This window comes from Nannobrachium achirus (genome assembly GCF_963921795.1).
Source record: "Nannobrachium achirus genome assembly, chromosome: 11".
Taxonomy (NCBI): Eukaryota; Metazoa; Chordata; class Actinopteri; order Myctophiformes; family Myctophidae; genus Nannobrachium; species Nannobrachium achirus.
In genome coordinates this window covers 39,192,896-39,206,678 of record NC_137820.1, presented here as the reverse complement: position 1 = coordinate 39,206,678, position 13,783 = coordinate 39,192,896, and the positions used below count along the sequence as shown (strand labels likewise).

The window sequence follows — 13,783 nt, the reverse complement described above, 5'->3', positions numbered from 1 at the left end:
GCTTGGCAGAGGGCCCGGCCGCAGCTCAATTCCTTAGCAGCTGGAAGATGAGGCTATGTGTCTTTAGAGGTTGGCGGTGCCTGACGCATGCAGGCACGTCTCCCTGGACATTATGGAGTGACGATGAGCTCACAAAGTAGTCGGCACAGGAGAGGATGAGACACGATAAAGGGAGAGACAGAGACGGTGCCAACCAAAGCCGGGTCAAGTGTCATAATGTTTTAAAGGAGTAGTTCACCCCCACATTCTTTCTATAGATTGCTCACGCCATGGAGACTTGAGTTCAATTATATTCTTCTGTATTTGTCACATTCCTGCACCCAAATGCATTTGGGTCCCCATCCGTAATCAATGGGGGTAAATGTATTGTAATCAAATGATTGTCTTAGGAATGTGACAAAAAAGAAAAAAAAAGTTTTATTGTCAAGTCATGGCGTGAGTAATCAATAGGAAAAAAAAGTAATTTTTCAGGTGAACTAGTGCTTTAACCACTTATACTGTACTTCAATGTTCATTTTGTCTAAATGACTAAAACTATGATGAAAAATGTTCGTTGACTACCATGGACTCTAAGGTTTGTGTGGTTAAGACAACGCTCAGCAGTATAGAGTCACGCTCCAGTCTATGCAAACGACTGACTGTGGTAATGAGTCCTTACTTTGTGGATTTGCTAATCGCTTGATGGTTCCCCCAGTGTTCATTCATAGTGTTCTGTAGCAGACAACTCTCATCCCGCACACTACCTCTTCTATCTCCTCCCATCAGGCAGGAGATGCATCAAGAGCAAAACATCTCGCCTCAGAGACAGCACCTACACCTTAGCTAATAGACATCTGAACGTACACTGACTCATTATGCATGTACTGTATGTTGCAATATGTACAGTATATCTCTGCTGTTGGGCCGAAACCTCCTAACGCCAAAATGATACTTTTCGGGAAAATGAGCTCAAGTACAGTTAGGAGGTTTTGACCGAAGGGCTTTTTACTACTTTTCATTGGTTCACTATTATTTTAACCAACACACAGACGTTAGGGTGTTCAATAGCACATATTTATGAAAAAAAGATAGGGCCAATCGGGTGGAGTTAGCTGGTTTGGCAGAAAGTGTGGAGTTAGGAGGTTTTGTCCCAAACACTTTTTACTACTTTCCATTGGTTCAGTATTATTTTAAGCACTTCTCAGATGTAAAGGGTGTTCAATAGCCCTGATGTATGCCAAAAAATCTAAATCCTCAAAAATGGAGTTAAGAGTTTTTGGCCAGACAGTGACGATATAGCACTTTAAACCAAACTGTATGCTCTTTCTATGCTGCTTGGTATTGTTTGCCGTTTGTGTTTTACTTTTCTTGTGTTTATTAATGTTTGTATATGGTGCACTAGCTGTCCTTGTTTTTAGTGAACCAAGACAAATTCCTATCAACTACGTTGACACTTGACATGGCAATAAAGTTATTGAATCTTGTTATTAGCCTGTGCAGCCGCAGTACTACTACGGGAGCGACTTCGGCTACATCCTGGCCTTCAAGCCCCGCGACGACTTTGAGTGGAGGAAGGTGATGGTGGCTGACCCCCAGGCCAGGCGCTATGTCCACAAGGACGCCTCCATTCCCCCCTCCACGGAGTTCCAGGTCAAAGTGAAGGCCTTCAACAGTAAAGGAGAGGGACCCTACAGCCAGCCGGCCTTAATCTACTCTTCACAGGACGGTGAGTACCGACCCACCCTCCCACACGTAGGACTGTGGCAGTGGTGTAAAGCAGTGGTTCTCAACCTTTTCAGGCTGCGACCCCCAGCTTGTAGATCTGCTATTTTCAAAAGATTTTTATTGAAATAGGACACTCTGCCTAATGAGTACTTGTACTTTTGGTACTTTAAGTACATTTTGATAGCAATGCTTTTGTACTTTTACTCAAGTACATTTTTAATTCTGGACTTTTACTTGTATTGGAGTATTTCTATATTGCTGATACTTTTACTTAAGTAAAAAAAAGAAAAATGTAGTACTTTTTCCACCTCTGGTATGGACCCACCCTCACCATAGGTGTGGGTGGGTTTGTATAATTTTGTTAAAATGGTCGTTCTACTTACACTGTAAGCAGAACGATCATTTTAACTAAATCATACAAATGAAGCAAAGAAAAGTACCATTTGGACACCTGAAAATGTCTTTTGTTTTTTTTGTTTTTTATAGTCTGTGTTGAACAGTAATAAACCGTAATGGACATTTCGACTTTGGAAGTGTGCAAGCTGTGGCGTGCAGTGCTGGAATTAAAAGCAATTAAAAGAAAAAACATTTATTGTACGTCTGAGACACATTACATATTAACTTAATGCATTAGCAGCATGCAATCACTTACAGTTGTTCGACTAGGCGCTATGCCTCGTGCTTTCAGTATTTAAGCATAAGCAGATAAAGAGTGCCAAAACGGATCTCGTATTGGCATTTCTGGTCGCCGTAGTCTTATTAAGGGAGACATTGAGGGATTCTTCAATATGCCAACACTCTGCTATTCCATCTGTCAGTGTCAGGTCACTTAACCGATGCGCGTGCACTGCAGGGTAGCATCCACTCAATAGCAATTCTCCTTGTGTAAATGCGAGGAATTTTAATACCCCCTGAATGCAAACCCATCTTCCCCCTCCGTCGACCTCCTCTCCCCTCCCCTGCTTCCCCTGCCTTCAGCTGGAAGGGGATTATCATGATCTATGTAGCATGAACCAGAAAGCTGATAATTTGCCCAAGGATGCAGAGCATTTAGCCCACTTATTAACTTCCACTGACAGACGGCGGAGATAATAAATACCAAAACAGGCACAGCGCGTGAGCTAGCTGTCTAGGTCGTGGTGTCTCTTTTCAAATAAAACGTGTGCAACTGTGTGTGCATGCACATACAGTATAGCAGTGTTTTTCAAACTGTCGCATGTCAAGGTTGTCCCTTAACTCTGACAGTGTACAAATGAAACCAAATGGATCTGTTAGGGTCCATTTGGTTTCATTTGTACACTGTTAGAGTTACAGACTTGTATGGGTCAATTTAGACCTTTATAAAGGAACCCACCCTCAATGTATATACCATTTTCTTGAGCTGTAAATTATTGAAAATATCTTTTCACCATTGTGTATGGAATGAGTGCATTAGCAGCATCTACAAACATAGACACAAACCAAGAACAACACTGGACTGTTTACTTTACAGTCAGCCTAATGGATCCATTAGATACAGTACATCCTGACTGCATTGTGTATTATTCACACATTTACTGTAATTTGTAAGACTGAGTTGATACAGTATATCAGTCAACACCCTCTTAGGGACCTGTCTTCAATAACAGTTGTCTCAGTCTGACTTCTATGATAAATATCATCATTGTTGGGTGGAAACTTTGTATGTTACCAGTGTATGTTTATCATCTTAAAAATGATTTAAAATAGTGAAAATAGACGAATTGTGTGCTTTTAGATCTGCTATTTTCACTACTTTTGTGCGACAGCCTTGTGTGATGAAGCAGGGCTTTACTTTACGAAAAAACATACAAATTAGAAACTTGGAGATACGAGGTTTCCGCCCGACAACGATATACTCGATTACGGTTATTCTGAATTTTGTGTTTTTGAGCACTGCTTCAGTAAAACCAAAGGCTCATATTTCTTCCATGTGTGTCTCCAGCTCCTACTGAAGGCCCTGCCATCGTCGAGGGCAGAGCTCTCTCTGCCACGGAGGCCATCGTATGGTGGCAGCCCGTCCCTCAGAACAACATAGACGGCTACCAGGTCAGTCCAATCTGGGAACCTTTTCTTTTTGCCTCTAGGGGCGCCACCTCACTTTTTTGAGTAGAAACTGGAACTCGGTTTGTTTCCTCCCCTTCAGGGGCGTCACAGGGGGGGGAAAGTGGGACTGTTAGGGCCCAAAGTGGAGGGGGCCTTAATTATTTTATACTTTAGCTTTTGAAAAATAGCAGATATACAAGCTCACAGCGTGGCACGTATGTGCTTAATATGTTTATATAATATTGTAGAACAGTGGTTCTCAAACTTCTTGGGCTTCAGTACCCCCTTTTCCTGATTGCTGAATCCAAGTACCCCCTTTAATCAACAACAACATTTTGACGTGAAAATATTGACATCAAAAGTCCAGTTTTTATGTCAATATGTTGAAAATAAAAGTAACTAGCCTGTTTTCTATTCAGTAACAGTAATTCTTACTTACTTTGGTTTGAAGTTTTACAGAGCAGCACGTTCACATACATTTGTCATTGTTTTATCATTAAACATAACAGTAAAATAGTTTCCATTTTCCATTTTCTCTCAAGTACCCCCTGCAGTACTGTGTAGAACATAAATTGGGAACCCATATTTTTGGAAACCATATTTTTCCCCCGCACACAAAGTGTATCCATTCGCTTTGTTTGGACACTGCTTTCAATGTTGAAACAGAATTGCCAGACTTTGTCAGAGAAGTGGTAATCTTTCTGTCTGCCAGGACGATGCAAGAGGATTGAGTGTCCGATTAAGGGGATTGTGTGGCTGCCTAGTAAACATTTAAAGGCAGTTAGGATCTTTTCCCACCGTGTAATGTATTACCGTTGTAAGCTTTGGGAAAACAAAACCTAATTGGCGTGCTGACTTGTTCAGTGAAATGGACCGTGACGTGACTACACCTTGTCTTTAAACGTGATTAAAGCTTTAGGTTAATGTCTGCGCAGTGAGCTTGTTTAGTCTATTGTTTAAAATGGGACTAATTAAAGTCTCTTGGCAACAGACTGTGCTTGGTCATACTAATCAATCATATTACGCAACCTTTTATTTTCTTGATGTGTGCGACGGTCTGAGAAGGTCTTCTAAGACACAGTTTTGCCTTTCAAGGTCAATTTTGACTTTTGTCAGAGAGCCATGTCTTGGTGAATGTCTTGCAATAAAGATTTTTACCTACAATATACTGTATACTGTGTGTGTGGTATTCGATGTATGTATTCGATGAATTGAGTACAAAGGACTCCAATGGAAACAAGCCATAGGCTTTCTTGGGTCTAAAATCCTCTTAGCAGACCATGTATCTTTTTTTTTTTTTTTTTTTTTCATAAAACATTCCTAAAAAAATGTCATGATTAAAAAGAAGCAATGATTTTCTTAGCAATTTCATTAATAAATAAAAGAATAATCTTAAGAAATTTCATAAAACCCCATTCATTAACTCTAAGCCTTGCCTTTCATTTCAGTGATTTTCTGAACGGGCTTGTCTGAATGGTAAAACAGGCTGACCTTGTAGATCGGCTATTTTCACTAGTTTGGGTCCCGGACAAACGTCTAATTCCTCTTTTGGGCCACAAGCTCAAAACCACTGCTATGCTTGTACCCGTGCATCCAGGTGAAGTGCTGGAAAAAGGGACAAGAGGACGGCGAGGCGGGGGCCCAGAGGACGGTGGTCTCAGGGAAGGACAACCACACCAGGCTGGAGGGCCTGAAGCCAGACTCCCTGTACCTCATCGAGGTCCGGGCCTACAACGCTGCCGGCTACGGGCCGCCCAGCCAGCATCTCCAGATCTACACCAAGAAAGCCCGTGAGTCACCTTCAAAGTAGCAGTGTGTGTGCGTGTGTGTGTGCGTGTGCTAGGGCATTCACGAATAGTGATTTTTAGTATTCGAATTATTCGACCTCAAAGTATTCGAATTGTCGAATATTCTACTGGCCAAACTAATATTAAGTAAGCAAGAGGCAAACGTTGTGAAAATAGCAGATCGGCGTTGTGAGCACGTAGATCTGCTATTTTCACAATTTTTATCTGTGGAACCGAGTCACATTAATACCTACAATTCCAAGTGCTTGTCAGGGTGGGGGTCCCCAGTTCAAATATGTATTAATTCATCCACCAGGGGCATTGACAACTCATTCTTATGACTTCCTATCTAGCCAAGCTTTATAAACGATATATTTTTTAAAGAGAAAACAAAAAAAATAAAAGAAATAAGCGAATATTCGACTTCGGTGAACAACGTCGAATAGTGACTTTGATATTCGAATATTTGGTGAATGCCCTAGCGTGTGCACCGCAAGTAAGTATGAATCAGGATAAATGTATAGAAACAGAGGTGTGCTAGACAGTTACATTATGGAACATTGAATTGAAATTGAGACACATGTACTTCATGAGTCTTTCTTTTTCTTCTCTCCCGACAGCTCCAAGTCGGCCCCCCAAAATAATTGGTAAAAAGTTAAAGGGTCAGTCCGTAAACATCATGTGGGAACATGTGGAATCCCTGGCAAACGAGTCATCAATAGATGGTTACAAGGTGGGTATAGTTCATTGCATTTACCCTCTGACTTCATTATCAACCCCTGGAGAGTATTACCCTAATTGCTGGACTATAAGCCGCACCTGAATATAAGCCGCACCAGCTAAATTTAGAACAAAAAACAAATGTTTACATATATAAGCCGCACCTGACTATAAGCCGCAGGTGTCCTTCCTGCTTCCCGCTAGAGCGCCCCTGGTGGCTGTTAGCTGTACAAATCTATATATAAATCCTTGTTAAAGACCATTGTAAAACTAACTAACTGGCCGTTTGCTGTAAAAATCTTTATATAAGCCGCACTGTAGTATAAGCCGCAGGGTTCAAAACATGGGGAAAAAGCCGCGGCTTATAGTCCGGCAATTACGGTAGGTTCAATGTACTGTGGTTTCTGGTCTGCAAGCGTGTGTGTGTGTGTGTGTGTGTGTGTGTGTGTGTGTGTGTGTGTGTGTGTGTGTGTGTGTGTGTGTGCGTGTGTGCGTGCGTGCGTGCGTGCGTGCGGCATGAAATGTCTGAAATATTTAGAACAAAGAGGGAATATATATGAACTAGTCCTTGCCCGTTGTTGTGGTGTGTACTGACTGAGGTGAAAGTATCGGCTTGTAGGATATTAGGATCTAAGATGTATCAGTGATGTCAGTCATCTCCAAATCTGGGCACTGTTTCAGCATGCGGCTGTTACCATGGCGGCGGTTTACATATCAGACAGACATCAGACAGACAGACAAACAGACAGACAGACAAACATTCGGGTGTTGCAAAACCGGTGCCTCGGACCACTTTCCTGGTCCTCAAAAGAGAAATGGAAGTTGTATGATTAAAAACAGATGTAGCTGGCCTGGATGGCAGGCATAGCCGTCTGGGCACCTAGGCTTGTAATCCAGCCTGACAGCGTGTTGAGGGTGCGAGTCCCCATTTCCTGTTAGTCTACAGTATACAGTACCTATCAATAAAGGCATGTCAGCAGTTGCAAAGTGTTGAATCTGTTTTCGATCCTTGGATAGCAGCGGTTATTTTTAGCACCATAGCAGCCGTCTGTCAGTGTCAGCTCTCGGGTGCTTTCAGCAGCTTTATTTCACACCTTCCAACTGACTGATCTCCCGACTTCATTCTACTGCCAGTCTGCAGTTATTGCAACCATAAGTCACATTTACTATGAAAACCTGCAGCTCATGTGTGACAGTCAGTCACGCCTCATGTCACGCTCCATATATGGCCAAGACATTGTTCATTTGCAAGTGTGACTTGCGTCATGGCAACCACACTTGCAAATTACTGTCCTTGTCCCTTTTATGCCCATATATGGAGATCCCTGATGTCATCAATATTACGCCCATATCTTGGAATGTCCATATATGGACATATTGTGTCAGTCTCTGTTGTTTCAGCGTGACCTCGCCCTGTTTCTTTCTCGCCCCTCTTTGCCGAAAAATAGTCAATCTGCTATTTTTGGCTAAAGTTCTCAGAATCTGGTTAACTCACTCAACGCCCGTCGACTTTTATATCGACTTCCTCACTAGGGACTTTGACGCCAAGCGACTTTTAAAGGGGAAGACCACCCATTTTCAATATTGAACTGTGTCATTAATATACCTTAGAGGAGTTGTGTGGAAATAGAAAGAAAGCTCCCCCCCTTCTGTGTTGCCTAGAACTGGAGGATTGATTTTGGAGTTTGTATTGTAAAGTACAACTTGATGACATCACACATTGTACTTTACAATACAAACTCCAAAATCAATCCTCCAGTTCTAGGCAACACAGAAGGGGGGGAACTTTTTTTCTATTTCCACACAACTCCTCTAAGGTATATTAATGACATATTTTAATATTGAAAATGGGTGGTCTTCCCCTTTAAAGTCGATCGGCTATTTTTAAGCAATTTATTGGATATTTTTTGATGAATAAACGGTCTTGCCTACCTTGTATGGTGGTAACGAGTTACCGTGAAAAGTAAGGATAGGTTCGTGACGTCACCGCTAGCACAGGTCTCCTCTGTGTAAAATCCCCATTGTTAGCCGTTGGTTCCAATACACACTACAATACATAACGCTGCGTCATTACGGCCGATTTTGACCCGGTTTGAAGTGTCTGTGGCGTGGATACATGTCCCAGCCGATGGGCCATCATACAATTTCGACCATCAAGCGCGCGCGTGGCGCACACGTACCCCCGGTAATGGGTTAGCTTAGCCCAATGTTAACGGATGGACAGGCTGCATCCGGCCAAATGCTTACTCCGTCCATGACAAGTATAGACAGTGTTGTAAAGTAACGAAGTACAAGTACTTTGTTACTGTACTTAAGTACACATTTTGAGAATTTGTACTTTTATTTATATTTTTTCAACCCTGAACTTTTACTTTTACTTAGTTACATTTAAAAGGAAAAAATCGTACTTTTACTCCGCTACATTAAAATTGGACACCTCGTTACTCGCTACAAATCGAAAATCTTAATATCATAGCAGTCTCATACTGTATCACTCTTCTCCCTGTGAGCCGGCGCTGCGGTGCGGCACTACATGGAAACTGGTGACCCATCTTGTGCGGTGACTCCAGGGGTCGCTCTCCGAACACGGTGATCATTGTTTGTTTTGACACAAATACTGTCGCAAATAAAAGTAAGGTCACCGTCTTGTGTATAACACGGGTCGGGAGGAGGATGAGAGAACTGCGCGCACATCTTCCATCCAAACGACCACAACACAGAAATGTCTTGGCTTTTCTTTCAAGGATTAGGATTTTTTTTCTCTCTCTCTTTTCGCTCTCTTGCTGTCAGGCGTGCATGCATGAGTCAAACTCTTCACGTTGTTTTTGGGACGGCAGTAAGATGTCATCGTGTGCGGTGCAGAACTCATGGTTAAAAAAGATAACAGATAAAAAAAGATCTAAAAAAGAACAGATCTGCAAGCTATAGCATCCTGTTAGTTAGATCTGTTCTTTTTAAGCATGCGCCAACGCATAAAGTATGGCTCACACGCATATGCTGGATGTTACCTCATTACTTGTGTGATCCAGGTTGAATCCAGTCAATTTGAAGAAATAATAATCCAGCGTTTACTTTGAGGTGACAATAAGAAAGCACAGGCCTACGTTTTCATTCACAATTAACTTCTTGTCTGAAGATCCATTCTATAGCCTATTGTGTCATTTTATAGCCTAGTTTAAACTATAGGGAGCTGCTTGACTCTTTTCAGAAAAAGCGCAGACTGGAGTGAGATCTTAATTGAAATGACCTGTCACCTACATAATATGCGCAGTGAACTGGAATTATATAATTAATTATTCGGAAGCAGGTGTGTAAAGAGTCTAATCTATAAACATCTCAAATAGCTTTGGGGAACTTGGTGCCCCAGTGCTATAATGTTTTGTTCTTACTGTAGGTGTGTGCTTGTGCCCCTGGTATCAAGGGGTCACTGAATGTTCCAACCTGAACCTATTAATAATAAAACACTTTGAGAATTGTCAATTTTTGGTCTTAATTTTTTGTAGGCATTTTGAAATTATTTTTTGTACTTTTACTTGTACTTGTACTTGTACTTTTTACTTTTACTTTTATACTTAAGTACATTTTAACACTATGTACTTTTGATACTTAAGTACATTTAATGAGAGCTACTTTCATACTTTTACTTAAGTAATAATATTATCGGTGACTTTTACTTTTACTTGATTAACTTTCAAGTGGAATATCGGTACTTTTACTTAAGTATGGGTTTCCAGTACTTTATACAACACTGAGTATAGATGTGTGTTGAAAGGCTTATCGTTTGGCGCACTCTATTGGCACATAACAATCAACACAGCCTCTAACCATTTAAAGCCACTTAATGTTGATCTGAAAAATTAATGATACTAGAAGCTGGGCCGCCCTTCGCCGACAGACAGATATCTGTATCTGTCTGTCGGCGTCCATTTTATGTCCATATATGGAGATCACTGCAGTTATAGTTCTGGGTCCATTTTATGCCCATATATGGAGATATCTGTCTATCTGCGTCCATTTTATGCCCATATATGGAGTATCTGTCTGTGCGGCACTGTGTTGCAGACACAGTGCCGGTTCCCCCTTTAATGCAAACCTCATTATACCTGTTGTCATAGGACCCGTTTTGAACATCTGTTTGCCTGTGTCCATTTATGCCCATATATGGAGATATCTGTATCTGTCTGTCTGCGTCCATTTTATGCCCATATATGGAGATCTTTGACCATCTGTTTGCCTCTGTCCATTTATGTCCATATATGGAGATATCTGTATCTGTCTGTCTGCAATCCATTTTATGCCCATATATGGGGGCATTCATTTTATGCCCATATATGGAGAACGCGCGTGCCCGTGGGACGAACGGTTCTCGAGATACGCGGATTACATACATACATACACACTCACAGAGATTTTTTGTTGACTCATGTGGCGTACGTGATGTCAGAGCCTTTTATGAAGTGATGTCACAATGAGTCAGAGCTTTCGCCGATTTCCTCCGGAACAGCCTGATGTCAACAATCAACCCCGCATAAGGAGATTCCGAACGTTTCGCGCCGGTTCGGGAAAACCGCGCGTCGGGTCGAGTCGAGACCCGGCACTGCACTCCGTGCCATGGCGGGGAACGCGCGTGCCGAATCTGAAGCCGGTGGGACGAACGGTTCTCGAGATACGCGGATTACAGACACGCAGAGACTTCTCGCATTTATAGATAGATTACCTGGCAATATTAGCGCACATCCATATTTTAAATTGGCTGGGAATGTGTTAAGAATCTGGCTAAAAAGGAGATTTTTTTTTCCTATCACACAAAGATTTGGAGGACCCCCTGTAGTAACTCTGAGGACCCCCTAGGGGTCCCGGGCCCCCTGTTGAAGACCCCTGATTTAGAGGTTAGGTTTAAAGTTATTGTTGATTTATATTTAGTTGGGCAAAACTCACAATGCTGCCATGCAATGCAATGTGAGCTACTTATGAGCCTAGATGCCCGGACCTCTAGGCCGGTGGTCCAGGCCATAGATTGGCTATATTTTTGGTGTGTGACCCCGACACACACCTTATAATTCAAGATTCAGGGTTAGTCTTTAATGTATTTTTAAATTGCACTAATTTTTGCTGTCCTGTCCTGTGTGTGCGTGCGTGCGTGAGCAGGTCCTCTACAGGGAGAAGGGGAAGAGCACAGGGATGCTGTACACCACCAGCAGGAGGTCCATTGACCTCCCCATGCCCACAGATGGAAACTACGTGGTGGAGATCCGGGCGCACAGCGAGGGAGGCGACGGAGCCGTGGCACAAATACACATCACAGGTCAGATATTATGGTGCACCACTTGTCCCATCTTAACCCATTAAAGCCCGTATCAGAGTCGGGTCTGCGGTGGAAGGCTATCCACCGCGGTGTAGTGCCGTGTAGTCTTTTTGAGTCATAAAACTACAACGTTAACGCTCAAAAAGACTACACGGCACTACACCGCGGTGGATAGCCTTCCACCGCAGACCCGACTCTGATACAGGCTTAAGACCCCAGGCCGATTCTGCAAAAAAAAAATGTTTTCTGATAAATCCTTGTTGCTATTAAGCATATTGTTGCTGTTGTGCAGGAAACTTTTTTTCTTTTGTGTTTCTTTTTTTTCTTCATAAATTAAAGCCCAACTTAATCATACTACACTGCCCTACAAAGCCAATGGATACACCGACTTATGTATGTATCCCAAAGGTCAAATTAGCCTTTGTGATTTTGGGTGTTAAACAATTACCTCAAGAACAGGTATACATGTACTATTAGTGTAATATCACGTATATGCCCATATCTCATTTGGCTGACAAGTTGAAACACTTTTAATCCCATTCATCTTTTTTTTTTTTTTTTCATAATTACTGCACAGTACAGTGTCACACAAAAGCACCAAGAGTAGCAGCCAACAAGCGATGCGACGCATTTTGAGCTTGCAGATCGGCTACTTTAGCTACCAGTTTTGGACATACAATGTTTCCACACGACAGAAACGACGTAAAGCTAAAATGAACATAATGTGAACATTTTGGTTTCACATTATTGGCACCACAAAAATGAAGGACAGACAGACAGAACGGAACTGGTCACAGCCATGAAGCTGATCATGACATTCTGTCATTCTCTGGGGGGATTATACCAGTTTTAAAGATGACGATGGGAGTCATTTGTCCCTGTCAGGGGGTCCTCATGGGCCAGAGCAGAGCTGTCACTTTATGTTTCATAGCTTAGATTGGAGAGCTAAGAAGGGGGGGGAGGGTCCTCTAGTCTAGTCCATGACTAAAACCTAGTGATGGCCCACTGGCTTTATCCCTTCACTGTCCAGTGGGCCGACTGGCGGGCTCGCCGTCTAGAGAGTGGTCTTAAGCCTCTGTAATTGATCTTGATGAGTTTGGGAACCCCCCCTGAGGTATCCTTATCCCTTATCGTTTGGGCCAGACCCACCTGACAGCTTCATTTTTTTCAGGGACGGGAATTTAAGCCGCTGGGGGGTTTCAAAATTCAAGTGCCGTGGCATTGACAGATGGAGGGCCATTTTAAGGTGTTCTCCACACAGATGGGGTATAATATTATTGCATCTCACACCCAGATATGGCCTTCATGTGTGATGGATTGCGGTGGTCCAAGTCAAGAGATCTTGTATTTTTAGTTCCTATTTAGTTCCTATTCTGGGCACGTTGTGATAGGTGAACCTTTTGTGAAAATAGGTCAAAATGAGGCGAAAATAGGATATCTACAAGCTCACAATGTGTCACAACGACGCACATTGAGGCTATAGATTTCTATTTTCACAATTATACAAAAATGTACTTGTATAGGCCTATAGGGTTTAAGTTGTCAGCGAACCATTTGAACTGTCAGATTGGTTAGCATTAATAAGAATGTGGTCGCAAGTTACTATGAAAAGCTGTCTGTCCGTCACGTCACACTTTTGCCCCTATCTCTAGCACCGTTGGCCCTATCGATGCCAAACTTTGCACACACACTCCTTGGATGGCAAATCATAACCTCCAGCCCTGATTTCTCACATGGCCCTCTTCTGGTGCCAGTGTAAACTGTCTGAAAGCCTTCTCAATTACAGAGGGGAAAGCCATGCTAGTTCCTCTTCATGGATTGCAGAGCTTTTTGGAGTAGTAACTGTGTTTGTGTTGTTTCATGTCTCTGACCAGGTAATGGCGTGGTGACCGTGGCGTCACACAGCCTGCTCTGCCTGTTCCTGGTGGCTCTCCTCTGCCTGGACCTCTGAATGTAGTGGCGGTCAGCTGGATCGGGGAGACTCTGGAAGGCCCATGCCTTTGAGGACTCGCACTCTTTCCGCGATTATGTCGTCGGTCCCCACCAACCTTGCAACCTGGAAAAAAACAACCGTATTCCAAAACCAACCCCCCAAGCTGTGGAATATGTATTGTTTGGGAGGGGGGGGACCAGTCAAAGAACAAAAAGAAAAAAGAAAAGAAATTGGAAAAAAACGGACAAAGATATCCCTTATTTAAATATC

At 42.6% G+C, this 13,783-nt stretch overlaps 1 protein-coding gene across 1 annotated transcript in view; it reads left to right on the top strand.

Moving 5' to 3' along the window:
* Nucleotides 1-13,531, top strand: part of cntn1a (contactin 1a) — a gene marked incomplete at both ends in the record, with an annotated part of 79,056 nt that extends 65,525 nt beyond the window's left edge. Inside the window, 6 exons of the mRNA XM_080737064.1 lie at nt 1,471-1,705; nt 3,668-3,771; nt 5,366-5,558; nt 6,176-6,288; nt 11,424-11,580; nt 13,455-13,531. Coding sequence (XP_080593190.1) covers nt 1,471-1,705; nt 3,668-3,771; nt 5,366-5,558; nt 6,176-6,288; nt 11,424-11,580; nt 13,455-13,531 — 879 coding nt within the window. The remainder of the gene's footprint in view (nt 1-1,470; nt 1,706-3,667; nt 3,772-5,365; nt 5,559-6,175; nt 6,289-11,423; nt 11,581-13,454) is intronic.
* Nucleotides 13,532-13,783: the final 252 nt, after the last annotated feature.